Raw genomic sequence first — 27,415 nt, 5'->3', positions numbered from 1 at the left:
GGCAGAGCTGTGATTGGGGCATGGGGTGATCTTGGGGGGCCCTGCACTCCTTGGGGAGTGTCTGTGAGCCGCTCTCCGTGCCCCCTGCCCGGGTGTGGGATCAGAGGAAAGGGGCGCACACGTATGTTGTGAGGGCTGGCATGTCTCTTAGCAGCGCTGCGTGGGCTAGGTTGTGTCCGCAGTGGGGCCGGGGGTTTTCTTGCCATGGGGTGCGCCCAAGGGCGAAGGGGCGGTACCGGTGCATAAACGCCGGGTTCTGTCCGTGGTGCAGGAGAAGAGTCCGAGGGGTGAGGGCTCCTGCTCAGGGCCAGGGTGTGTCTGTGACTGGGCGGGGAGGGCGCGGGCAAAGGGTCACAGCGAATTTCTAAGCCAGCCGAGTGAGGCGCGTTCGGGGAAGTCGATTTGTAAATGGAAACCTGCTCCCAGCCGGTACAAGGGCTCAGCTCGCGTGGTGCAAGGAGAGACGGGCACAGGCCAGCGGGCAGCAAGCGGCCGGAGCCCCATTGGAGTCAGTGGGGCCAGACCCTCAGCCGGTGTCTGGGGTGACAGCGGTGGGGTCTGGGAGCCAGGACTCCTGGGTTCTCACCCTGGCTCTGGGAGGGGAGTGGGGTCTAGTGGTTAGAGCAGGGCGAGGTGGGCATAGCAACAGCCTCACATGGCAAATGTGACTCAGCCCCTGTGCTCTTCCCTCCCACACATCCTGTGTGCCTTTACCATGGTCTGCCTTGGCCTCGCCCCCAGCCCCGGATGTGGGTGATTGAGGCGGGCGCTGGGCCCTAGAGGGAACTTCACAACAAACGTAGCAATCGCCGGGCCGCTGCTGGAGGGGAGAGTGGCTGAGCGCTGACTGCGCTGCCCGTAGGCCTGCCCAAGGCGAGCTCACCATGTGGGGCCCTGCCCTGTCCTTCCTCTGCCTCCTCATCGGTGAGTGTCCACCTGGCAACTGGGGAGAGAACCCAGGAGTCCTGGCTCCCAGCCCCCGCCCTGTCCACTGTAACCCACTAGACCCCACTTCCCTCCCAGTGCCAGGGATGGAACCCAGGAGTCCTGGCTCCCAGCCCCACTGCTCTAAACCACTAGACCCCACTCCCCTCCCAGCACTGGGGACAGAACCCAGGAGTCCTGGCTCCCAGCCCCCACCCCGTCCACTGTAATCCACTAGACCCCACTTCCCTCCCAGCACTGTGGACAGAACCCAGGAGTCCTGGCTCCTAACTCCTCCGCCCCCGCTCTAATCCACTAGACACCCTCTCTGCTGGCAACACTTGGGAGGAACCCAGGAGTCCAGGCTCCCAGGCTCTGGGGACAATCCCCTTGTACTAAGTAACAGATGGGGGGAGCCGTGGGCATGGCGGGCTGTGACCCGAGGGGATCGGGTTGGGGACAGAGGCTGGCCCCCAGCAGGGAGGGCAGCAGGGAGGGGGTCAGGCCAATCTTCCCCGGGGAAGAAGTTTCGGTCCAGCTCCAGCCACATCCCCTTGTGCAATCCCCAGGCTGGGACCAGGGCCAGCCTAGGGAAGTGTCTCAAATGCCACTTTTGCTTCCTCTTCACGGCTGAACCCCAGCAGATGCTGCCTTGGGGGGGGGGGTCGTGCACACCCCCGGCTCCTCCCTCTCCCCAGAGTGGCCATTCCCCACCCCTTAGCCCCCACATATCCACAGCCAGAGCCCCCCACAGCTGGGCAAGGAACCCGGGTACTGCTCTGTACAGCAAGGGGGGCTGAGGGTCAGAGCTGGGGGGTGGGGAGCCCAGGGCTGTGGGTCGGGAGTGAGGGGCACCAGCGGAGCTGTGGCCGGGGGGAGGGGCTGCAGTGGGGCGGAGCAGAAGGAAGCCAACAGGGAATGGCCGCGTTGCTGGATGGACGGGGCAGGGGCCAAGGGGGCGTTGTGGGGGGCTCAGGGGCAGACGCTTGTAGCAGGGGGGCTGGAGCTGGATCACAGCCGGTTTCCTTTCTCTCCGCAGCAGACGCCGTCTCCGCCCAGGGACAGGGTGAGTGAGAGCCGGACGGATCCGAGCCACGGAGAGCGGGACGGCGGGGGGGAGGAGCCCCCCCCAGCACAGGGCTCAGCCCCTCCAGCAGGGGGCAGCAAACACACCCACTCGCCCCACTCCCCGCAGCACAGCGCCCCCCGCAGAGCCCCCGCCCCGCTCCCCGCGGCACAGCGCCCCCCGCTGACACCCCCCACCCTGCTCCCCGCGGCACAGCGCCCCCCGCAGAGCCCCCGCCTGCTCCCCGCGGCACAGCGCCCCCCGCTGAGCCCCCGCCCCGCTCCCCGCGGCACAGCGCCCCCCGCTGACACCCCCGCCCCGCTCCCCGCGGCACAGCGCCCCCCGCAGAGCCCCCGCCTGCTCCCCGCGGCACAGCGCCCCCCGCTGACACCCCCGCTCCCCGCGGCACAGCGCCCCCCGCTGAGCCCCCGCCCCGCTCCCCGCGGCACAGCGCCCCCCGCTGACACCCCCGCCCCGCTCCCCGCGGCACAGCGCCCCCCGCAGAGCCCCCGCCTGCTCCCCGCGGCACAGCGCCCCCCGCTGACACCCCCGCCCCGCTCCCCGCGGCACAGCGCCCCCCGCTGACACCCCCGCCCCGCTCCCCGCGGCACAGCGCCCCCCGCAGAGCCCCCGCCTGCTCCCCGCGGCACAGCGCCCCCCGCTGACACCCCCGCCCCGCTCCCCGCGGCACAGCGCCCCCCGCAGAGCCCCCGCCTGCTCCCCGCGGCACAGCGCCCCCCGCTGACACCCCCCCGCCCTGCTCCCCGCGGCACAGCGCCTCCCACAGAGCCCCGCCCCGCTCCCCGCGGCACAGCGCCCCCCGCTGACACCCCCGCCTGCTCCCCGCGGCACAGCGCCCCCCGCAGAGCCCCCGCCCCGCTCCCCGCGGCACAGCGCCCCCCGCAGAGCCCCCGCCTGCTCCCCGCGGCACAGTGCCCCTCGCTGACACCCCCCGCCCCGCTCCCCGCGGCACAGCGCCCCTCGCTGACACCCCCCACCCCGCTCCCCGCAGCCGGTGTCCCCAGTGCCGTGCTGCGTTGTGGGGCTCACAGCCGCTCTCCTGCAGGGCAGTGTGGGGATTGCTACCAGATCCAGGCGTCCCTCATCGTCGGGGTGGTGCTCGGAGACCTCGTCTTCACCCTGTTCCTCATCGCCGGGGTGTATCACTGCACCAAGCGCTGCAGCAAACCCACCGGCAACAGCGGTGAGTGGGGGGGGGGGGGCGGAGACCGAGACCCCCGATCCCTCCCCCGCTGCTGGGTTCCCCCCCGCCACCCCCTCTCCCGCTGCTGGGATCCCCACCAGCCTGTGTGCCCCACCTCACCCACTCCCTCACTGGATCCCCCCATGCCACCCCGTGCCCCGCTGCCAGAACCCCCCCCCACCCCGAATCAGACTGGCTGTTTGCTAACAGAAGCTCTTTGCTTGTCTCTCTCTGTAGAAGACCAGAATATTTATATGAACATGCCTGGAAGAGTCAACTGACCCTCCCCCCGGCCTCCTCCTCAGTACCTAGCTGATCCCACTTCTGACACCATCCTCACCACTGGGGGATAGACATTCTCCGCAGATACCAGCACTTCCTTGCCCCAACACATGGGACATGGGGCCTTTTCCCTCTAGGTGACGCGGCTCCAATCTGGCCCCAGGGTGCTGACTGGCTGGGTCTCCGAGGCGGGCAATGGGATACGGGGCCTTTCCCCTCTGGGCAGTGCTGGCTCCCATCTGGCCCCAGATTGGGGGCTGGCTGGCTTGGGGGTGGGGGTGAGGGGAATGGGAAAAGGGGCCTTTTCCCTCTAAGGGGCACTGTCTTGGGGGGTCTGATGTGGTCCCCGATTTGGGTACAGTCAGGTGGAATCTTGGCTCCCCGGTGCCCCCTGCTGATTGGTGACAGAATCACATGCCCTAGCCCCAGTTTGGGGGTTGCTGGGGGTTCCCAGTTTCATGGCCAATCCCAAGGGCTTTCCCCAGTTTGGGGGTGAATGCAAAGGCAGTCATTTTGGGGGCTCGCATTCCCCTTTTTGGGGGGGTTGTCGTTTGGGGGGGCTGAGCCCTGGAGGGGGGACTCTGGGACCAGCTCAGGGGGTGCAGAATTTAGCTCCATTCTGAGCAGGGGAAGGGCTGGATTTTGGGGGGGAACACCCCGATTGCCAGAGGGACACCCCAGAGCTGGGCAGCGGCTCACGTTAGGGGGCAATGAAAGGGAGCCAGCGAGCTCCTGGGCTAACGCTGAGGGAGGGCCGACTTTTGGGGGTGCTACCCGGCCACCCCCAGGGATGAGGGGAGGAAACAGAAGACACCCCCTTCTGCCCCCACCTGGCCCCCATCAGCCCCAAGCATTAAAGGGTTTGGGGCTATAGGCCACCCTACTGCTTCTCTTCATCTTTACTATTAAAACAAGTGGCCTGTTTACTTTGACTCCAGTCGCGCTTTATTGTGACTCCCTTGGCACCCCCTGCTGAGCCCCCACCCTGTTCTCTGCAGCTCAGTGCCCCTCTGGGGGTCGCTGGCTCCAATCCCGCCCCAGGGCGGTGACTGGCTGGCTCTCAGCGCGTGGGGAATGGGACATGGGGCCTTTCCCCTCTGGGGGTCACTGGCTCCAATCCTGTCCCAGGGCGGCGACTGGCTGGCTCTCAGCGCGTGGGGAATGGGACATCGGGCCTTTCCCCTCTGGGGCCACTGGCTGCCGTCCAGCCCCAGGGTTTAGGTCTGGCTGGCTCAGGGGTGCAGGGAATGGGACACGGAGCCTTTCCTGTGTAGGGGGAGCCAGCACTTTAGAGATCTTAGCTACAGGGATGACTCACCCACTGCTGGGATGCAGCCACCTCTGGGGCGGGGCAGCAGGGTAACAGCCGCACATAACACCTCATGGTGATGGCTCATCAGGTGCTGAGATGCATCTGCCTCTGAGGAAACTCTCAGCAAATAAGGTTTATTAAACTTGAAATCGTACCAAGCACTTCAACACCAACAAAAATAACATGTTTGAGAAATTCCCAGCCAAAAAACCTTTACCGTGAAAATTGTACCAATAGCTTTCACCAGGAAAAAATGGCAACCAAGAAACCTCCCAGTCAAAAACACGTAAACACTGACCTAGGACGAGTAATGGCAACCGGAATGGAAGAGAGAAAAACTATGATAATTCACGAGCTAAAAATTTCCTTAAAATAGAAACAGGACAAAGACTTTCAGGAAAGCAAAAAGCAACTTTGGGAATGTCCAGCCAAAAAACTTTGCTAACGTCAACCCAAGAACTTTAACGGAAAAAGAGCAAGTCAGGAAATTTCCAAGCAAAAAAACTTTGCTAACGTTGAAATTGTACCAATAACTTCGATGAAGGAAAAGCAACGAAGAAAATTCCCTGAGAAACAACTTTGCTAAAGCTGAAATTGTACCAATAACGGTGAGGAGAAAAATAGCAAGGAAGGAAATTCCCAGCCAAAAAACTTTGTTAAGATCGCAAAACCGCAACCCGGGACTAGGGCTGGGGTCTTTGTAACCCGCTCATCCAGAGACAAGCAGGATGCTTCAACTGGAGATTAAATGAGTCCAGCAGAGAGGAAATGCATCTCTGAAGAGCTGCAGGGTGGGATCAATGCTGGAGATTTGAGGGGGACTGCATGTTTGCACAGAATGGTGCTCAGAGCGGGTGGCAGGGAGATAAACTGTGACGGCTGCATGAGTTTGACACCCTGGCACCAGCCACTTGGGTGCCGAGCGGGCGTGGGACGGAGAGGGGGCATTAATAATTGGCTCCCGACTTCTTCAGGTCACTGTAAATATCCAATCTCTGACCCTGGAGCTCCTACAAGAGGAGAAACGGAGAGCGTCAGAGAGGGCTCCTGGGAGCCAGGATTCCTGGGTTCTACCCCAGTGCTGGGAGGGCAGTGGGGTCTAGTGGTTAGTGGGGGCTGGGAGCCAGGATTCCTGGGTTCTACCCCAGTGCTGGGAGGGCAGTGGGGTCTAGTGGTTAGTGGGGGGCTGGGAGCCAGGATTCCTGGGTTCTACCCCAGTGCTGGGAGGGCAGTGGGGTCTAGTGGTTAGTGGGGGGCTGGGAGCCAGGATTCCTGGGTTCTATCCCCTACTCTGCCACTGATTCAAATCACATCCTAATCTGTGCCTTGGTTTCCCCATCATATCAAACAGGGCTAATGCTCTTTTCCCTGCCCCCCCGTGTGCAGGGTCGGGGGGTGGGTAAGTGATGGTGCTGTGGATCATTAGTATCAGTCAGGAGCTGAGATCCCTGCCAGCTAGTGGCTGTAACTGAGGGCAAATCCCCAGGCTCTCTGGTCAGTGCAGGGGCCCTGACACGTGGCTGAGACAACCCCGGTCGTGATACATTGTGGGGGTGAGGGGCTGGGGCCAGGGGAAACAGCAGGTCATGCTCACCTGGTAGGGTGACTCCATCTCAGCGTTGGGGGACTTCTTGACCTCCCCTGTGGGGGAAAGAAATAAACGTCCGTCTGTGCGTGCGGGGGGTGATCAGGGACAGACGGACACAGGAAGAGCAGGGCCAATCCCACCAGCAGGTGGCAGAAGAGACACCCCCCCTCCCGTGCAGTCCCACTCAACCTAGATGTCCCCCTCTCGCTGGGAGCCCCCCACTTTTCCTGGGTGTCCCTGGCATCCACCCAACCCCAGCCCCGGCATCCTTCCCCAACCTCATGCCCTGGCTGCCCCCAATTCCTCCCCTGTCCCACCCCCTGGGTGCTCCCCCATTCCCGGCCCCTGTATGACCCTCAACCCCATCCCCTGGCTGCCCCCCAATTTCTCCCCTGCCCCATCCGCTGGGTGCTCCCCTGTTCCCTCTATGACTCCCAACCCCATCCGCTGGCTGCCCCCAATTCCTCCCTGCCCCACCCCCTGGGTGCCCTCCGTTCCCTGTATGACCCCCAATCGCGTACCCTGGCTGTCCCCCAACTCTTCCCCTGCTCCACTCCCTGGCTGCCCCCTCCCCTGGATGCCCCCCTGTTCCCTGTATGACCCCAACCCCATCCCCTGTGCACCCCCCAGCCCCGGCGCGCTCCCCAGTGCCATACCCCGTGCGCTCTCCCGTTGGTGGTGGATCTTGCCGGCCAGGAAGTAGACAGCCAGCGCGATGAACAGTGTCAGCAGCAGGTCCCCCATGACCAGCCCCGCGATCAGCCCCCCACTCACCTCGGGGCAGCCGGTGCAATCTGGGAGGGCGTGGGGAGAGAGAGAGATGGGCATCGAGCAATGGATCTGTGGAGTATGGTGGGGGAGGAGAGAGGGTGGGAAAGGGGGAGGGTGGGGGAGAGAAGGGTAAGGAGAGTGGGGGGGCAGGGAGAGAAGGAGAGGGAGGTTGGGAGTGGGGGCCATGAGGGGAGGGGTGGGGGTTGTGTGGGACTGCGGGAGGGAGGCAGAGAGAGAAGGCAAGGGGGCACAAAATGGAGCAGGGGGAAGGAAAAAGGCGAGGGGGGGTGGGGAACAGGGGGCTGAGACCAGAGTGGTGGGGCAGAGAAGAGCTGTGGGGGTAGGGGGGGTGGGGGACTAGAGGCATTAGGGGAGGGGGCAAGGAGGGGTGGGGGAGTAGAGATGCAGGGGGGCAGGGAAATGAGCTGGGGGGCAGGGAAGGAATGGGGTGCGGGGTGGGGGCTGGAACAATTTGTAAAGTGGGGGTGTGGGGGACAGCTGAGAGCCACTGAACCAAACTGGAAAGCCTGGAAACCCCCTCAAGCCAGGGGGCACGGCCAGGCCCCAGCACCCCGAGATCCAGTCCCTAGGTGTGGGGCGGCTCCTCACCTCTCTGTGCGTTAACAGAACCTGCAAGACAAAGAAAAGGACCTTCAGTCTAATGGTTAGAGCAGGGGGGTCTGGGGGCCAGGTCTCCTGGGTTCTCTCCCCAGCTCTGGGAGGGAAGTGGGAGCTAGTGGTTAGAGCAGGGGGTTTGGGACCCAGGACTCCTGGGTTCTCTTCCCAGATCTGCCCCAGAACTACTGTGTAACTTGGATAATTAGTGTGCGGAGGTGGGCCAGGGAGGGAATCGCTCTTATGGACCCAGGGGCTGCTGGGTGGAGCCGAGCGGTCGAGCTCCGCAGGGCCCGTCTCCAGGGGCCCGTGGCTCCCCGGTTCGCTCCTCGCTCCCCAGTGCACCTCGATCCAATAACAATGTCCCTCCCCGCCCCCCGCGCTAACATCCACCTGGGATGGACACAGCTCCAGCTTCGCTGTGAGACCTTGGGCAAAGTCACTTCCGAAGCTCCGATCTCGGAGACTGTCCTGAGCTCAGCTCCCCCGGGGTCGATCCGGAGTCACCCCCTGACTGCAATGGGAGGGGCAGGGCTGGGTTCTGATCTCAGCTCCCAGGGGTCGATCCGGAGTCACCCCCTGACTGCAATGGGAGGGGCAGGGCTGGGTTCTGATCTCAGCTCCCAGGGGTCGATCCGGAGTCATTCCCTGACTGCAACGGGGGCAGGGCTGGGTTCTGATCAATCCAGTCACCCCCTGACTGCAATGGGAGGGGCAGGGCTGGGTTCTGATCTCAGCTCCCAGGGGTCGATCCGGAGTCACCCCCTGACTGCAATGGGAGGAGCAGGGCTGGGTTCTGATCTCAGCTCCCAGGAGTCGATCCGGAGTCACTCCCTGACTGCAACGGGGGCAGGGCTGGGTTCTGATCAATCCAGTCACCCCCTGACTGCAATGGGAGGGGCAGGGCTGGGTTCTGATCTCAGCTCCCCCGGGGTCGATCCGGAGTCACCCCCTGACGGCAGCGGGGGCAGGGCTGGGTTCTGATCAATCCAGAGTCACCCCTGACTGCAATGGGAGGGGCAGGGCTGGGTTCTGATCTCGGCTCCCCCCGAGTTGATCCAGAGTCACTCCCTGATTGCTGCGGGGGGGGGGGCAGGGCTGGGTTCTGATCTGAGCTCCCATGTGGTATCTGTGCAGTGACTCTGCCCCCCCATTGCACCCCTCCCCCCAGCTCTGCACGTGATGTGTTTCCGGTCAGTTCGCCTAGCTGCTGCAGGGCCCAGTGGTCAGTTTCACGTCTCTGGTTTCTCTGCTTGAGGCCTGCCCCTGCTCTGGGTTTGTACTGGGGGGAGGGGGAGGGGGGAACAGCAGGATCCCCCGCCCATCTCCCATCCTCTGTCCCCCCCTTAGGCTCACTATGTCTAATACCCTGAGGTCACCATGCCACTGGGGTGCTGTACCAATGACTCCCATGTACCATAAACCCCTGGGGCAGGCCCCAGGACTCCAGGGTTCTATCAGGGCTCTGGGAAGGGAGTAGAGTCTAGTGGTTAGAGCAGAGGGGGCTGGGAGCCCGGACTCCTGGGTTCCATTGCGTTAATGTGACCAGGGCTTGCCAGGCTGAGGCGGCCGGAAGCTCGAGTCCCGTGGCTGGGTATTTTTAAGCACGCCATGGCTGGAGATTGAAGGAGGAAGGATACAGAGAAGTGTGGGGGGAGGGGAGACCCATAAGTAGGAGCCTGAGCCCCACAGGGCACCCAGACAGCTTGTGACCCCCCTCTGTGCCATCCCATTAACACCACTCAGCCAAGGGAAACTGAGGCACGGAGAAGGGTAAGGGACTTGATCAAGGCCTGGCATGGGTGGAACCCAGGAGCCAAGGCTCCCTGCCCCAACCTCACACACTCCTGCTCCTAGCTGGCTCCCAGGCCCGCCCCCCCCCCACTCTAACCACTAGACCCCACCCCCCTCCCAAAGCCAGGGAGAGAACCCAGGAGTCCTGGCTCTCAGCACCCACTCCCGGCTTTAACCACTGGACCCCACTCCCCTCCCAGAGCCCAGGCGTCCTGGCCTTGCCCACCCCCCTTGTGTTGTTTTTTTGCTGAGTCTCTCCTTGGAAAGGGGAAGCAGAAGTGGGTGCAGAAGGGGTATCGCTGCGGGGAGGGGCTTGGAAAGCCCACAGCAGAGCGGCGGGCAGGCTGGATGAGGAGACAGGACCCTGCTGGGACCCCCATTCCTGCCCCCACAGCCCTGGAGGGGTCCCCAGCATCCCGTGGGTGTCAATGGGCAATGCTCCTCTGGAGTGCTGGGGGCTGTTGATTGGTGGGGGAGTCTAGGGGTTCCTGGAGGGAGGGGCAGACCGGCCGGGGCTGTGGTGCTGGGGATTGTATTGGTGGAGGGCTGGGCTGGGGGGGGCATCAGCTGGGTGGGGAGACGGAGAATTGGTGTGGGGGGGCACTATAGGGGATGATGGTATTCTGCCAAGGCAGGGTTGGGAGATATTGGCGGACACTGTGGGGGGCTCTTCTGATGAAGGGGGGAGTAGGGGGGAAAGGCAGGTCCTGGGGGACATCTCGTGTTAATGGGTGGAGGGGGGGGGAAGGGATCGATCTGGGGGGCTGTGAGTGGGAGAGGATAGATCTGGGGGAGCTGCGATGCAGGGGAGGTTTGGGGGAGCTGGGGGTGGGGGGGTCAGACTCACCCAACAGTGCCCAGGCCAAGCCCAGTAGGGCGCGGAGGGCTGGGGGGCCCAGAGGTCCCATGGTGCTGGGGTGTAGAGATGTCTGGCTGGGGCGTCTGCTGGGCGCTGGGGTACCCGCGGGAGGGGCCGGGTGCTGCGGATGGAGCCAAGTGACAGCACGGACGGGAAATCCTCGAAAAGAGGAAGGGAAGTGGCTGGGGGGGGGGGGGAGAGCTAGAGACCGCAGGACACAGCCCGCCCCCCCCCCCCCCGCACAGCGTTAACTACTTCCTCCCCACTGTGCCTGGCACTGCACCCCCTCACCTCACTGCAATCCTCTGCACCCCCGGCCCACTGCAATCCACTGTACTGGGCACTGCACCCTGTGCCTCACTGCACCCCACTGTGCTAGGCACTGCATCACTGCACCCATCACTGCACCCCATGTCTAACTGCACTGGGCACTGCACCCCCGCACCCCGCTGCACACCATGCCTCACTGCGCCCCACCGTGCTGGTCACTGCACTACACTGCATTATCACTGCACCCCCATGCCTCACTGCACTGGGCACTGCACCCCACTCCAATACACTGCTCTCCACTGCACCGGTCACTGCATCCCCCATCTTCATGGAACCTCACGCCCCCACACTGCCCCTGCACAGTGCTCCACTGCATCCCTCCACTCACACTGCACCCCACTGCATCCTCACACTTCACTGCCCCCCCGAGACCCCATTCTGCCAGGCACCAGCCCCACACAGCCACTGCACCTTGCATAACTGCACTCCCCCCCCCACCCCGCCCACTGCCCCAGAGGAGGCAGAGCCTAGTCCAAGCCCCTCCCCATTTGGGAACTGAGCCTGGTCACCGGAAACCTGCAGCCACTTCCACACCCAGACCCCTACCCTGCCTGGGGCACGGGGGGGGGGGGGAGGAGGAAGAGGGGAGGAGAAAGGGTGTGAGCAGTAACACACCCGTCACACACACCGACAAATGCTAAAGTGCGTGTGAGGTTGCGTACAGCCACCAGTGAACGTGCAAAATACCTGTTGGTGTGTGCGGAAAGCAACACACCCGTGCTACACGCACATGGAGCCTGGCACAAAAGCATCACACGTATGGGGACAGAAACAAATGCCCACAGATGCACTTACACACAATGTGTATGAGCTAATACACACACAATGGTGTGCAAAAATACACCCCCCCCTTATGCACAGGGCACACACACCAGATGCCCACACCCCTCCGGCACAAAACGCACCCCCCCAATGGATGCAAACACACATCATCGGTGCACACACCTTCAAGCACAAATGCATGCACCTGCCAACACAAACAGATGCATACAAGTGCAAAGCAGAGCAAAAATGCACACACCTTTGTGCCCAGATGCCTCTGCAAATACACACACACACTCACAAAAACACCCCCCCCAGGGATGTTCACACCCCCTTCACAAATGCACCAAGAAAACTGCATGCCACATCCCCCTCTGCAAATGCACAACACAACACACCTACCCACACAAACACCTGCACAGAAATGCAGGTGTTTGCACACACACAAAGTCATAGACTATCAGGGTTGGAAGGGACCTCAGGAGATCATCTAGTCCAACCCCCTGCTCAAAGCAGGACCAATCCCCAATTTTTGTCCCAGATCCCTAAATGGCCCCCTCAAGGATTGAACTCACAACCTTGGGTTTAGTAGGCCAATGCTCAAACCACTGAGTTCCCTGCCTGCATAAAGGCACAAATACTTGCCCACGCAGCCTTATCTTACCAATGCGCACCGCCAGCCATGCAGCTGCAGCAACGGGCTGGGACAGCAGGGCACTTTTCCGACATATTTTGTGGGAATATGTTGTCTGTGCCTCAGTTTCCCCTCAGTGGTGCATGGTTCCCCAGGTGGTGGGAAAAGGTTGTTTACTCTTTGCAGAAACCCGGGTGTGGTTGACACCTACCTGCCTGGGCCCCACGCTCACGGAGCCTCTGAGAAGACACTGGCCATGCCAACTGCCTGGATGTTTGGCACCTAGCAATACCCTTGGGTGGCCCCCCGCAGCCTGGAGCCAGGAGGGTCTGACCAGCCGGGGAACAAAGGGTGGAGGAGGGGTCTGGTGGGTTTGTTAGGTGTGGGGCTGCTGGAAGCGAGAGGGGTCAGAGCCAGAGGCCAGAGGTCTCTGGGCTGACGCAGATGGACCAGGCCTTAACTTTCTGTTCTCGGTGTTAACTAAGGGCTTTTTCCAGGTTCCAGGAAGCTCATAACCCTCCTGCTTTTACACCACTGCCCGAGAGTCACTCCAGATTAAGGAGGTTGGGGCACATTGCTCCCTTTGGGGGTACACGTCTCCCTCCGGTGTCCAAATCAGGCAGACTCGCTGCAGGGAGCTCATGGCATGAGGCAGGGGTGTGGAAGACTCTAAGGTTAGGTCCCAGGAGGTGGTGAAGCCAGGTGGTTGCTCCCAGTGAGGGGGGCGGGGGACTGACACGCTGAAGGAGGCCTCCCCAGGGCTGGCCCCGTGGATCTGTGACACATACACACACGGATCCGTGCAAAAATGCACACCCCCCCACGCACCGAGATGCCCGCTCAGCTCCAAACGCGGATGGGCAAGCGCACGCCCACACGCTCCCGCGGCAACGTGCAAGGAAAAATTCACGCATGGGCCACGGCGGCCGACAACACACACACGATAGACCCCTGCGCGGGACTCCTTTTTTAACCCCGCTCCCATCCCACCTGCTCCCGCATTTCTTCCATTTTCGTCCCAAAAATCTTAGATCCCGCAAATCCCGCAAGAAAGACAGATCCCCCCCAGGCTGCTAAAAAAACCCAACATAAAACCGATCGGTGAAGATATCTACATAAACGGAACTCAGGCACAATTTTTACCACTGAAAGAATAAAACAAAACTTGGTTAAACCATGTACATACACACTGGAATGCCTGTTATAATAGACAGGAAATCTCTTTCTATCCCTCGCTTAACTTGAAGTACGAAAACCTTCATTTTAACAGACAGACTTGCTTGGCATTGCTGAGATTCTCTTTCTGCCAAACTGACCGGAGCTTTCGTGTGTTCCTGCAAATCATGGCAGCCTGGGGTATTTGCCCACCTGCCACAAAGTACATTTCACCCACCCCCACTATTATGGCAGCGAGTCCGACTGGACCCGCCAGATCCAGGCCCGCTGCAGAGTTCTCCTGTGGATCTGTGACACGTATGCACACGGATTCGTGCAAAAATGCACCCCCCCCATGCACCGAACCGCACACTCTGCTCCAAAAGCTCAGGTGCAAAAGCACGCCCACGTGCTCCGGCTGCAACATGGAAAGAAAACTGCATGGGTACGGCACACAGAGGCCAACAACAATGCATGCGTGATCCCCAATGCTACCCCCCCAGACCCCACTCCCCTTCCAGAGCTGGGGACAGAACCCAGGAGTCCTGGCTCCCAGCCCCTCTGCTCTAACCCACCAGACCCCCTCCCTTTCCAAAGCCAGGGATAGAACCCAGGCATCCTGAAGAGAACTCAAGATTTGGAGGCGACAGGGGACAACAGCGCCACCTGGTGGTTGGCTGCGATAGCGCCGATCGCAGACCAAACCCAGCCCTTCGTAGGGTGAGCGAAGTGGGGCCATTCAAATCCCCCTTCCCCAAAGGCAGCAGATAAACTCCCCAGCTAGTCCCCCGTTGGCACGCAGCCGTCTCTGGGTGGAGCACAGGCCCCCCTCCTGCCCTGCCCCCCTCCTGCCCTGCCAGGAGAGCTAAAGAATTGAAGAGACTCCTCCCAGGCTGTGTTATGTTTCTCTTTAACAGCCATGGGGCCAGGCGACCCCACCCAGCAGCTGGGCTGCTTGGCATTGCCTTGGGGTGAGAACATGATAAGCCACCTGGCAAGGCTGAGAGGGAGGGCTAAAGCCCTGGGCCGGGAGCCAGGACTCCTGCCTGGGTTCTAGCCAAGTTCTGGGAGGGGAGTGGGGTCTAGTGGTCAGAGCTGGGGGAGGTAGATGGGAGCCAGGACTCCTGGGTTCTAGCCGAGTTCTGGGAGGGGAGTAGGGTCTAGTGGTCAGAGCTGGGGGAGGCAAATGGGAGCCAGGACTCCTGGGCTTTATCGCCGGTTTGGCCACTACCCTCTGCCCCCTTGCCATAGGTGAACAGGCTGCATGTGGGCCCTGGCCAGCCTCACCACGTAGCTTTCTCTGAGCCCAGCTGGGGACACCACCCCCCTGCACTTCAACCAGCTGGGGTATTCCTAGGCACCCCCAGCCAGGAAGGGGCACAGGGCCTGCAGAAACTCTGATGGCAACCAGGGGCAGGCCACCAGGGGCCCAGAGGGGGTGGCCACACGTGGCATCCCTGAAATGCAGCTGGCTGGAGGATCAGGAACTGTCTCGGCTTCCTGAGCTCACTGAGGATCAGGCCCAGCAGATCAGTACCCGAATGGGACCCCGTGACACCCCTCCTCCCCCAGGACCAGGGCCCCTGGGACCTGGCCCAACTCTGCCGCCAGGCTCAGGCTCAGGCTCTTGGCAGACGCAGGCAGCGTTGCTCACACCTGGGCCAGCTCCCCCCTCTCCCAGCACTGGGCTCAGGCTCTCGGCAGACGCCGGCAGCTCCCGGCAGATTCAGTTTTCAGCTTTTCTCCCCACTTGCGGGGGCTCGAAGCAGAATTTTTTTTTAACTGAAGGCTGAGATTCTGAAGCTGCCCCCAAGGCCAGGAGACCAGGGTGATGGGCCCCGGGGCCCAGATCTTCCTGCAGGGAATAAGCCCTGCTAAAGAATTGCAGTTTAGGGTTGTGGTGACACTGGGGGACCCGCAGCCTCCGGAAAAACCCAGGCCTGAGATCTCCTGCCCCCCCTCTCCTCCCCCCCCCCCCCCCCCCCCGGCTCTGCCAGTGCCTCTCAATCCCCACCCACAGCCCCTAGATAACCCAGCCCTGGGCTCCCCTCAATCCTGACCTGCAAGCCCCTGCTACACCAGCCCTGCCCTTCCCTGCCCAGCCCTGGGCTCCCCTCAATCCCCACCCGCAGCCCCCAGCTGTCCCAGCCCCACAGCCCTCCCCACACCTATGGCTGCGTGACCAGGAGCCTCCTCTACATTTGGGGAGGTAACTCCAGGCCCCATGCGCTGCATGGGGGCTGTGGGGGAAGGGAAGGGGGTCCAGAGTCTCACAACCCCCCCCGCCGCCCCACTCGTCCTATCAGCCCAGGGGAGAGGGGGTCTCCAGCAACTCTCATTGCTGCATGGGGACCAGACCCAGGGACCCCCTGCTGCAGGAGGGAGCTGGGCACTGGGGGCCCGGCTTTCTGGGGAGCCCCTGGGGGTAGAGCAGAGGAACACATGTGCTGGCAGCCCTGTGGCAAGGCCAATGCATCCCCTTCCCCATGGGCCCAGCGTGGCCGGTGGCCCCCCACAGCAGCCAGGTGGCCCGGCCCTGCCCATGGCCCCCTCTCCCGCCCAAGAACAAACAAGGCTGGGGGGAGGGGAACACGGCTGCAGTAAAATAAATTGCACTTTAATAAGAAAGTCTGTGCACAGGGGGGCAGCCCCCTCTGCGGGCAGGACAGCAAACCCTGCCCCCCAAGAGACAAACCCCGCCCCCCCAAGAGACATCTGTATAAAAAACCAGCCCTGGCGAATGGCTCTGGGGGGAGTCAGGGCCTGACTCCCTCCCCCAACAGCAGGGGCATCAGGGGCCCCATCCCCTGACAGGGCCCCCACCAGCTTGGGGGCCCCCCAATCAGGGCCCCGCTCTACCCCACATCCCCTGCCTCAGCTCATGAGCCCAATCCCTCCCCCTCCCCCCAGCAGCTCCAGCCCAAGGCCCCACCCCCTCCAGCTGGGCATCTTTGGTTGCTCAGTCCAGGGTGGATCGGGGGGAATGGGGGCCAGCCACGCCCCCCCAAGTCCCGGCCCCCCTGCGGGCGGAGAGGTCACGTGGGGCGGCGCAGGCCCTTCTCGGTGCCGATGGCGACGGTGATGTTGGTGTAGAGGGGCAGGCGCTCCTTGGCCAGCAGCTGGTATTCCAGGGTGTTCATGCCATCCTGGCGCCAGGTCCGTCGCGTCTTGGCCAGCAGGTTAAACCTGGGGGGGGGGGGCGGGGGTTAGCTGGACAAGGACACCCCCCCCATCCTGCCCACTGCCGGGATGCTGCCCAATTCCTCACCGGATCTCCTCCCCCGGCACGACCCCCCACCACCACCCGCCAAGCCCCGCCCCATTCCCATTCCCCTCCCCCGCCGCCAGGATCCCCCCCATGCTGCTCCCCTCCCCCGCTGCCAGGATCCCCCTGAACTCCTCACACCACTCCCCTCTCCCACTGAGCGGATCCCTCCCCCCCACCGTTCCCCTCCCCCCATCACCTCCTGGGGTTCTGCTCGTTGCCCTTGTCGTGGCCGTGTTTGATCATGCGGTAGCGGCCATGCTGGATGGAGGGCCGGGAGATCAGCATCCCGCTCAGCGCCACCCTGGGGGGAGGGGAGGCAGGGTTAAAAACCACAGGCCCATCTAGCCTGGCATCCTGTCATCCGCCCCGCCCATCACACCCGCAGGCCCATCCAGCCTCATGGCAGAGGGGCTGGGAGCCAGGACTCCTGGGTTCTCTCCCCGGCTGTGCTGCTCACGTGCCTTGGTTTCCCCACCTGTAGAAGAGACTGTGTGGCCCCCTCCCATAAACCTGGGCTAGCCCAGCAGGTGTCACATGAGAATCCTCACCCCACCCCACCGCACACACCCTGGGTGGGAAAACCCAAAGGGGTGACTGGCTGTGAGGCTGCCCACGGCCCCGCCCCCTCACCCACAGCCCCGCCCCCTACCTCACAGCGATGTCATCATCTTCGCCCCCCCAGCCCCAGTAGTTGTTGGGGAAACCGTTCATCTTCATGTACTGCTCCGGGGTCAAAGCCGACACCCCCCCAAAGTAGGTCTTGTAGGGCAACCTACCGGGAAGAGAGGGCAGCGTCAGCAGGGGGCACTCCAGATGGGCAGTGATGGGGCGGGGAGGGGAATCCAGGCGGTCAATCACACTTGCCAGAGATGCAGCCCACCTGGGGCACAGGGGCTGGTTATAAAGGGACCCGACGCAGACATGTGGCCCCTCTGGGGCGGGACACCAGGGGCTGGTTATCCAGGTACCCCTCGCTCAGCATGGAGACAGTGGCCACCTCTGGAGTGGAGCACGAGCTCTGGTTATACGGGAACCCCGTGCCTGGCAAGATGCGGCCCCTCTGGGGTGGGGCTCGGGGGCTGGTTATCCAGGGCACCCCTCGCCCGGCCTGAAGACATGGCGGGCTGGTTATCTGGGCACCCCTCACCCACCATGGAGATGCAGCCACCTCTGGGGCAGGGCGTGCTTATTCAGGGACCCCTCGCCCAGCATGGAGAGGCAGCCACCTCTGGGGTGGGGTGCAGGGGCTGGTTATCCAGGGGATCCCTCGCCCGGCGTGAAGACGTGGCGGGCTGGTTATCTGGGCACCCTTCGCCCAGCATGGAGATGGGGGAGGGCGCGGGAACCCACTTGTATCCGAACTTGTCCATGGCGACGGAGGCGTGCTTGGGGAAGCGGTCACAGGTGTACAGGTTGCGGTCGTCCTCGGGGATGAGGTCGACGTCATGGAAGAACATGCAGTCCCAGTCCTCATCTTTCATCGCCTCCTTGAACCCCACATTCAGCAGCTTGGCCCGGTTAAAGGTGTAGTTCCCTGCCTGGAGGGTGGGACGACAATGGAGGGTTACCGCCAACCCCCTGCTCTAACCACTAGCCCGCACCCTCCTCCGAGAGCCAGGATAGAACCCAGAAGTCCTGGCTGCCAACCCCCCTGCTCTAACCTGTATAACCCACTAATCCCCCCACCCCCGCCCCAAGCCAGGATAAAACTCTGGAGACCGGGCTGCCGACCCCCCTGCTCTAACCTGTATACCCCACTACCCTGCCCCCAAGCCAGGATAGAACCCTGGAGACCTGGCTCCCAGCCCCCCTGCTCTAAGCTGTATACCCCACTACTCCCCCCCCAGCCGGGATAGAACCCAGAAATCCGGGCTCCCAGCCCCCCTGCTCTAACCTCCCCCTGCCCCAAGCCAGGATAAAACCCTGGAGACCTGGCTGCCAAACCCCCTGCTCTAACCTGTATACCCCACTACCCTCCCCAAGCTGGGATAGAACCCAGGAGTCCTGGCTCCCAGCCTCCCTGCTCTAACCACTAGAGCCCCCTCCTCTCCCAGGGCCGGGATAGAACCCAGAAGTCCTGGCTCCCAGCCGCCCCGCTCTAACCCCAAAGAGCCGACCCCCCCGGACCCCAGCATCCGGGGCACCTGGTGGATGATGTAGATGCCGTAGGCGAGCTGCTGGCGCTGGAGGAAGGGGTGCAGGAAGTAGAGAAGATAGCGCAGGTGCTGTTCCCGGTTGCGGTGGGGGATGACGACGGCCGTGCGGTGCAGGGGGTCGCAGTCGGGGGGCTGGTACCTGCCCCCGGCCCTCACATAGGGGTTCTTGCGGACAATCTCCTCCAGGGTCAGCCCTGGGGGGAAGGTCACCCGGATCGGGCCCCCTGCAGGGCAGAACAAACGCCTGAGCCCCAGGAAACTTGGGGTTCACAGCTCTGGGGGGGCCGCCCCCATACCCACAGAGAGGCTTCAAATCCGTGTGAGCCCCCAAATCTCTGCCCCACTCCCACAGCCAGGGACAAAACTCAGGAGTCCTTGGCTCCCAGCCGCCCTGATCTCACCACTAGACCCCACTCCCCCGACAGAGCCAGCGAGAGAACCCAGGAGTCCTGCCTCCAACCCCCCGCTCTACCCACTAAACCCCACTCCCCTCCCAGATGGGATAGAACCCAGCTGTCCTGACCCCAGCACCCCCCCCCCCACCCCTCCTGAAGCCAGGGCGAGGACCCAGGGCTCCGGGCGCCCCTTACCTAGGAACGGGGAGGTCTCAGGGCAGTAGGGCAGTTCCTCGGGACGCAGCAGGGGCCGGGCGATGAGGCTGAGGTTGGCGTAGACATCGCCGGGCAGCGAGGCGTTGTGGGCGGCGCCCTGCGGCCCCCCAAGCCCGGCCGGGGCCCCCCCTTTGTAGAAGATGCCCAGGAAGTAGGCGACCCGCCGGCGGTAGCCCTCATGGTAGAGCAGCGCCATCACCACCAGCTGCACCCCCAGCAGGAGCAGCAGGTACCGGCCGCGGGACTGCAGCATGGCACGGGGCCGGGATCATCTAGCCATGGCCGGCGGGTGGGCAGGGCCCGGGCGGGGACGGCTGTGGCTCGCCCTCCTGGGGACAGACCTGGGGGAGGGAGGTACATGAGCCCCTGTGCCATCTGTAAACCAACCCCACTGCTCCCCAAGAGTTGGGGAGAGAACCCAGGAGTCCTGGCTCCCAGCCCCCCTGCTCTAGCCCCCTAGACCCTCTTCCCTCTCAGAGCAGGGGATAGAACCCAGGAGTCCTGGCTCCCAGCCCCCCCTGCTCTAGCCCCCTAGACCCTCTTCCCTCCCAGAGCAGGGATAGAACCCAGGAGTCCTGGCTCCCAGCCCCCCTGCTCTAGCCCCTGAGCCTCCACTCACCTCCCAGTGCCTGGCGAAGAACCCAGGCGTCCTGGACTCTCTCTCACAACCTCACCTGCCTGAGGTGTGAGCCAGTCGCTGCAGGAGGCTTGGCAGGAATTGGGAAATCAGGGAAGACAAAAGCCAGCCAGCCCCTGACTCAACAAGTGTCTCCAGGAACAGATCCGGCCCCCGCCCCCCCCTCACAGGTTCCCTGCCACTCCCGGCCAGACAGCTGGGAGCCAGCCGGGACTCCTGGGTTCTATCCCAGCTCTGGGAGTGGAGTGGGGTGGGGGGGGGGCTGGAAGGCAGGACTCCTGGGTTCTATCCCCTGCTCTGGGACGGGGATGCGCTGGTTAGCACTGAGTCTGGCCCGGTTGGGTCCTGGCCGTGGGGTGCTCGGGGACTCAGCTGTACCTAGCTCAGCCTCCAGGCCCTGACGGAGCTGGGCGGCAGCTGCTTTCATGTGTCAGGGGCTGGATGTTTCACATACTTCGCAGGAACCCTTTGTCCCTGGGCCTCCTGCTGTTAGGGGGAGGGGATCATTCCAGCCACAGGGCCAACAGCACCAAGGGAACCCAGGCGTCCTGGCTCCCAGCCCCGCCCTCCCCGGCTCTACCCACTTGACCTCACTCCCCTCACCCAGGGATAGAACCCAGGTGTCTTGGCTCCCAGCCCCCACCCACCATGGTGTCCCCTGCCCCCGCTCCCTAGGTCTGGGAACTGGTTTCTCCGGCTTGACCAGCCTTCTGAAATTCCAGGGCCTGGCTGCTCTGATCCGGATTCCGGACTGATGCTGGTGCCCAAACTCTGCCCACGTCAGGGCAGGAGGGGTCCAGGGACTCCCCAACCCCACCTCCATGGGGCTGGAACAGAGCCAGTACCCCATACAGGGCAAAGGCCCCGTGTCCCAACCCCCAAGTTTGCTCCAGAGCCTGGGGTCCCCCAGCCCAAGGGAGAGAAATCCAGGGTACCTACCTCGAGATGGGAAGCGCCCCCCAGCCAGCTCCGCCGGGACGGCTCTCACTCCCTGCAGCTGGCTTGGGGCTCCAGGCTCCCTGGTGCGCCTAGGGGGAGGAAGAGGAGGAGAGCGTGAGAGGAAGCAGGAAGGATAAAACAGGGAAGGTGGGCAGGGGAGTGGACTGGGGACTGAGACAAAAGATCCACCCCCTTTTTCCATCCCACCGCTTTACCTAGCACTGAAAGGCAGCCACCTCTGGGGGAGAGTGCAGCACCTGGCCACTGCCCCAGCACCGCTGCGCCAGGTTGTTAAGGAGAAAAACGTCCAAGGGGAAATGGGGCAGGGGTTGGGGAAACTGGGCTTCCTAAGGGAAAAGAAAATGAGCCCCCACAGCTGCCCCATTCCCTGCAGCACGGCACCCCCTACTTGAGCCCCCAGCTCCATGTCATGACCTGGACCCCAGCCCTGCATACCGTGAGATGCCAGGGCACCCGGGCTCTCACACCAAGGTGGGCATGGGACATGCCAGGGCCCCAGAGACCCGGCCTGGACCCCAGGGGGCAGGCACAGAGCCTGGTGGACTCAGCACCCCCCCCTCCCTCTCCCCCCCCCAGTTGCTGGGCAAGCCAGAGTGCCAGAGTGCTGTTGCTTAGACAACCAGGGGTTGCCAGGCAGTCACTCCTCATCCCTCTTAAAGGGCCCCGAGGCTTGGAAAGCAGCAAACCCCATCACAGGGTGCCCGCCAGACGCCCCTTCCTCACAGAGTGAGGCATGTGCACAGACCCCACCCCCCCAGCAGCCATCAGCCAGCTGCTAGAGGAAGAAAGCAAGATCTGGCACGTTTCAGTTCCTGTCTGGGTTACCTAGGTCACAGGGGGACGGCTCGCCCAGTGTTGAGATGCAGCCACTTCTGGGGTGGGGCAGCTGGGGAACCCAGTGACCTGCAATCTCGGACAGGAAGCGGAGAGCCCTTTACCCCGCAGAGCTGCGGGTGGATTTACGTCACCAGGGCAGGACCAGCAAGTTTTCGTGTCCTGGTGCAGCCCGGCCTCTCTTTGTTCTACACTGCGGTTTTGGGACAGTGACGTGCCCAGAGGAGAAACACAGGGAAGGATCGAAGTCCAAGGTTGCTCAAACTCCGTCTGTGTACGGAACCAGCTGTGCCCGGCTCCTCAGCCACATACCAACGAAGCCGCAAGGTGAAACAAGCCAATGTCTTTCCCCTCGTACACCTCAACCCCCCTTCCTGAGCCGGCTCCACCCCAGGAAGGACTGCAAGTCTGCAGGGAAGGAATGGGCATGCGAGACAGGGATAGAACCCAGGAGTCCTAGTTCCCAGCCGCCGCGATCTAACTACTAGACCCCACTCCCCTTGCAAAGCCGGGAAAAGAACCCAGGAGTCCAGGCTCCCAGCCCCACCACTTCTAACTCGCTAGCCCATATTTTGCCCCATGGGTGACCTCTTTGAGCACCCCCAGGTAGCTCAGCTGACTCCCCCATGCACCGGCACTAATGTGGCATTTACACAAGCGCTGGCCGTGCGCAGACCTGACATCAGGGGGATGAGCCAACAACAACATGGCCCTTGGCACCATTCCGCACAGCGAGGCCAGCCAGGACCCCGGCCAGGCCAGCCCAGCCCCTGGACCCCAATCTGGCCCCAGGCCAGGGGACTGGCTGGCTCAGGGGGGTGGAATGGGGCCCTTTCTCCTCTAGTGGGCGCCGGCCCCGATCCATCCCCAGGGCAGGGATGGATTCTGCTCCACCGACTCTGCTCCAGCCAGCCGCCAGCAGGCTCCGTAGCCAGACAATGGCACATTAACAGCCAGCGGGACCTGGGCAGCTGGGCGCCGCATGGGGATTGCACCCAGGAGGGCACAGAGCCAGCTGGAAGATGGGCATCGAGCCAGGCTCAAGCCAACAGCATGACACAGGCCCTTTCGGAAACAAAGCCAGGTCCACGCCCAGACAGCACCCGCCCGGCGAATGGGTGCCCACGGGGTGCATGGGGGGAGTCCCGGGACCCTCAGCTGGAGATGGGAGGTCACGACAGTGCTGAGCTAGCCCTGGAGAGGGAGAACCAGTGCTCGGAGGGTGAGACAGACCAGTGTGTGGGGGGCAGTGCTGGCATGGGGCGGAATGTGGGGGAGGGAGGGAAGCTGGGTGAGCAAGGCCAAGCCACTCCCCTGCTCCGTGCCTCAGTTTCCCCAGCCATCAGGCAGGGATAACTCTTCTTCCCCTCTTGCATAAAGCGCTGAGCTCTCTGGCAGCTTTATTAAGGGAAGTGGTGCGGCAACACCGGGGGTCCCGCCAGCTCCCGACTCGGCCCCATGGTGCCTCCCATTTCCTCTCCACACCCTGACCATCGCTGCTCCGTCCTCGCTGCGACGGCTCACTACCGGGCCTCTTTTCCTGCCCCGCGATCATCGCGGGGTCTCTCCTCCACCCCTGTCAACGAGCGCCCCCCCAGCACCAGGCGCAGCGCTGGTCTCACCCCGCCGCGCACAGAGGGAGACGTCGCCCCGAAAGCGCTGGCAAAAAGCAGAGGCCAGTGGAAGCTCCGCTGCAAAAATCTCGGCCCAACAGGCTGAAAAACCGACCCAACAAGCTGAAGAACCAGCCCACTGCACGCTGAGACAGTTCAAGCTTCATCCGTCCCCGTTCTAAACCACCAGACCCACTCCCCTCCCAGCGAGAGGGACAGAACCCAGGCGTCCTGACTCCCCTCCGCCCCCGCCCTAGCCATTAGATCCCATTCCCCCTCCCAGAGCTGGGGACAGAACCCAGGAGTCCTGAGGAGCTCCTCAGACCTGCGTGGCCTGGCAGTCACCGGGAGGGAGATGCCAGAACTGCGTGCTGCTGGCATCCAGCAGCGTCTGTGGATGAAACTGGGTCGGGAAGGAATAAAACCCCCTGTGCACATGGCGCTGGCCGTTTGGAGTCACTTCGTTTCTGGCCTCAGGGATTTCCAGTGGCAGTGAGTTCCACAGGCTGCTAAAGAACAAGGGGCTTGGCAGCTTCTAGTGGAACAGCCAGCACTGCCTCCTGCTAGGTGGGTGGGACTGGGACCTAGATGGACCCAGCTCTGGAAGGAGAGTGGGATCTAGTGGGTTAAAGCAGGAGAACTGGGAACCAGGACTTCTGGGTTCCATCCTAGCTCTGAGAGGGGAGTGGGGGTCAAGTGGGTCAGAAGCAGGGGTGCCAGGACTGCAAATCTAGTAGCTCAGCACCCCAAGGGCTGGGCGAGCATCTCCCCTGCCACCCGGAGACCCCCAGTGCCACCCACCAGACACCGCCATGCTTCCTGGACCTGCGCTCTCTGCCCAGCCCGAGAGGACAGGGGCAGCAGGCTGGAGGGGCCCCGGCGCGGGTGAGAAACCGCCTAGACGTGCGGTCTGACCCGGGGGGCAGGGAGGGGGCAAGAGACCAGCCAGAGGGGCCCAAAGGGCTGATCCGGCCCCTCCAACAGGCACGGGGGCAGGGCTGGCATGTGGAGCCCCATGGGGCAGAGCCGAACGCTACGCTCATGGGGTTCGAGGAGCACCCTAGCTCATCACCCTTCCCCTGGTGGGGGTGAGCGTGCCCCCCCCCATACTCCCATAGGGGAGGGGACGATCCATGTGGGGGATGGGCTGGGAAGAGCAGGGGGCGGGAGATACCCCGAGGCTGAACAGGCGAGGGGCACTCCCCATAGTAGCCAGGAGGGGTGGGGGGTACCCAGAGGGTACACAGGGGAGACGGTGCGCATTCCCATGGGGGGGGCAGGTCATACTCTGGGGGTGCACAGAGGAGGGGGAGTAGGGAGAGCAGGTGCTGCCCATGGGGGACAGGCGGGGGGGGAGCAGGGGTGGGAGGTACCCTGGGCATGCACAGGGGAGGGGGCTCCCCATGGGGGGCAGGCCGTAGGGAGCAGGGGTACCCCGGGGTGCACAGGGGAGGGATCAGCAGGGGGAGGAGATGGGCGGTGCGGGGATGCTCTGGGATGCACAGGGGAGGATGCAGTGATGGGCGCTCCCCATAGGGGGCAGGAGGGGGAGTACCCCAGGGGTGCCCAGGGAAGGGAGCAGCAGGGGGAGAAGATGAGGGGGCGGGGCAGGCTGGGGGGAGCAGGGGCGGGGTACCCCAGGGTGCACAGGGGAGGGGGGCTCCCCATGGGGGGAGGGGCGGGCTAGGGGGAGCAGGGGTGGGGGGTACCCTGGGGATGCACAGGAGAAGGGGGTTCCCCATGGGGCACGGGGCGGGGTGGGAGGAGCAGGGATGGAGGGTGCCCCAGGGGTGCACAGGGGAGGGGGTAGTAGGGGGAGGAGACAGGGGGAGGGGGCTCCCCGTGGGATGGGCTGGGTGGAGCAGGGGCGGGCTGCACCCCAGGGTGCACAGGGGAGGGGGCTCCCTATGGGGCACGGGGCGGGCTGGGGGGAGCGGGGGGTACCCCAGGGTGCACAGGGGAGGGGGGCTCCCCATGGGAGGCAGGGAGAGCTGGGGGGAGCAGTGACAGAGTGTACCCCAGGGTGCACAGGGGAGGGGGGAGTAGGGGGAGGAGAGGGGGGGAAGGGGCTCTCCTTGGGGGGTACCCTGGGGTGCACAGGGGAGGAGGCGGAGGAGATGGGGGAGGGGGCTCCCTGTGGGGGGCAGGGCGGGCTGGGGGAGGAGGGCAGGGGGTTATCCCAGGGTGCACAGGGGAGGGGGGCTCCCGGTGGGGAGCGGGGCAGGCGGGGGGAGCAGGGGCGGAGGGTACCCCGGGGTGCACAGCAGAGGAGGCGTCCCCGTGGGGCACAGGGCGGGGGGTACCCCAGGGTGCACAGGGGAGGGGGGGTACCCATGAGGCACGGGGCCGGGGGAGCAGGGGCGGTGGGTACCCTGTGGTGCACAGGGGAGGGGGGATCAGGGGGTAGAGATGGGGGGTCCCCGTGGGGCAGGGCGGGCTGGGGGGAGCAGGGGCGGAGGGTACCCCGGGTGCACAGGGGAAGGGGGGTCCCCGTGGGGGGCGGGGCTGGGGGAAGCAGTGGTGGGGGGCACCCCAGGGTGCACAGCAGAGGGGGGTCCCCGTGGGGGGCAGGGGAAGGGGGGGCAGGGGGAGGGGGTCCCCGTGGGGCGCGGGGCGGGGCGGGGCCCGGCTCTCACCCCCTCTCTGTCTCCAGACGGCCGGGCCGGGCACTCGCCCGCTGCGCGCTCCCGCTCCTCCCTGCCCCGACGGGGGCTGGACTCCCCGCGTCACCGGGGAATCTGGGCTCCCATTGGCCGGGAGAGGGGGCGGGGCTTGGCCGTCGCGTCAGACATGGGCCGGGCTCGGAGAGACCAACTGGGCGCGGGGAGAGACCATCCACAGGGGGAGACACCAACCTGGGCGAGGCGGGAGAGACCAACCTGGGGAAAGGGGCCATCTGAAGCGGGGAAGACCATCCAAAGCGGGGGAGGGGGCGAGACCAACTATCTACGCGGGGGCGGGCAGCTGGGAGGGGAGGGTGTCTGGATTTTTACCCCTTGCTCAGGCCCATAGCTCTAGCTTGCCCCTTTTTCTCTCCTCGCCCATCACCCGACCCCGGGGGAACTGTGCGAAACGTGGGGGAAACTGAGGCACGCAGTGGCCTGGCAAAGAATGCTGCAGCAAATCCCCTCTTTGTTGGAGCAAAGCGCGTTCGCCAGACCCATGGACTGGGGGGCTTCACCCTGGGAACTAGCGCTGCTGAGAAAGATTGGGGGGGCTGTGGGGGTTCAGCAGCTGCACACGATGCTCCCGGGGTGACGCTGAGGCTCTCCTGGGCTGCACAAACTGGGGACACATGAGTGGGAGCAGAGAGGTTATTTTCCCTCTGGATCTGGCCCTGGGGTGACTGGGCTGGCAAACCGGGCCCAGACCTGGTGTCCCCGATTGCTGATGAGTTGGGGAGGGGGTCAGAGAAGAAACCAGGGGGAATGATTTCAGGGATGGAAACCCTATCTTCGGGCTAGAGACACCAGCAGCTCCATCTATTGAGCCAAACAAAGGGAAAGTTACGGGGGGGACCTGATCCCCGTCCGTGAACACCTACATGGAGGACGAATATTTAATACCGGGCTCTTTGAGCCACCAGGGGCACCTGCAACACCCACCAACCGCTGGGATTTGAAGCTAGATGAATCCAGGGTAATAAGAGGGGAATTTTTAGCAGTGTGGGGTTTAAAATCCCCTCGGGGTGTTGCTCAAAGAGATCTGCTTGATGGAGGATTTGGGGGGCAGTTCCTTGGTCCGGGAGTCCAACTAGATGGTCCCATCCGGCTGTGGTAGCCAGGTATCTCTCTCCTGGCCCCTGACGGCAGTTGCCTCCAAAATGGCATCTGGACTTGATCTCACCCCATGGCTGCTGTGGAGAGCAGCTACATCCCCCTCCCCCCCAGCCAGAGCTGACCAGGGAGCCCCCCATCCTGATTCCCATCACGCAGGCCCCCAGCTTGAGGCCATGAGGGGTGGAAATGAGAGGCCAGCCGGCCCTGGGCCAGGGAGATGGAGGAACAACAGGAAACAGCTGCGGAGCAGCTGGGCCCCAG

At 63.7% G+C, this 27,415-nt stretch overlaps 3 protein-coding genes across 4 annotated transcripts; 1 reads left to right on the top strand and 2 right to left on the bottom strand.

The window, feature by feature from the left end:
• The first annotated feature begins 770 nt into the window (after positions 1-770).
• On the top strand, positions 771-4,402 carry HCST (hematopoietic cell signal transducer). 2 transcript variants are annotated; one of them, XM_075122824.1, is made up of 4 exons: positions 771-924; positions 1,964-1,990; positions 3,057-3,194; positions 3,432-4,402. In XM_075122824.1, exons 1-4 carry the CDS (start codon positions 885-887, stop codon positions 3,473-3,475), a joined length of 249 nt encoding a protein of 82 aa, XP_074978925.1. In that variant the 5' UTR covers positions 771-884; the 3' UTR covers positions 3,476-4,402. The 2 variants fall into 2 exon arrangements, with proteins under 2 accessions (XP_074978925.1, XP_074978926.1); XM_075122825.1 differs by having other exon boundaries at positions 781-924; positions 1,967-1,990.
• Positions 4,403-4,906: 504 nt separating this feature from the next.
• Positions 4,907-10,572, bottom strand: TYROBP (transmembrane immune signaling adaptor TYROBP). Its single transcript, XM_048828664.2, has 5 exons — positions 10,404-10,572; positions 7,757-7,777; positions 7,033-7,170; positions 6,383-6,429; positions 4,907-5,798 (listed from the first exon to the last, which is right to left on the bottom strand). Exons 1-5 carry the CDS (start codon positions 10,462-10,464, stop codon positions 5,736-5,738), a joined length of 330 nt encoding a protein of 109 aa, XP_048684621.1. The 5' UTR covers positions 10,465-10,572; the 3' UTR covers positions 4,907-5,735.
• Positions 10,573-15,892: 5,320 nt separating this feature from the next.
• On the bottom strand, positions 15,893-26,102 carry LOC125625903 (beta-1,4-galactosyltransferase 3-like). Its single transcript, XM_048828525.2, has 8 exons — positions 26,012-26,102; positions 20,908-20,996; positions 19,311-19,672; positions 18,709-18,944; positions 17,915-18,102; positions 17,214-17,336; positions 16,761-16,865; positions 15,893-16,482 (listed from the first exon to the last, which is right to left on the bottom strand). Exons 3-8 carry the CDS (start codon positions 19,582-19,584, stop codon positions 16,332-16,334), a joined length of 1,077 nt encoding a protein of 358 aa, XP_048684482.1. The 5' UTR covers positions 19,585-19,672; positions 20,908-20,996; positions 26,012-26,102; the 3' UTR covers positions 15,893-16,331.
• Between the last annotated feature and the right edge of the window lie 1,313 nt (positions 26,103-27,415).

Source organism: Caretta caretta, chromosome 24, assembly GCF_965140235.1.
Source record: "Caretta caretta isolate rCarCar2 chromosome 24, rCarCar1.hap1, whole genome shotgun sequence".
NCBI classification, from domain to species: domain Eukaryota; kingdom Metazoa; phylum Chordata; order Testudines; family Cheloniidae; genus Caretta; species Caretta caretta.
Note: the sequence above shows the minus strand (reverse complement) of the source record. Positions and strands in the feature narration are given on the sequence as shown.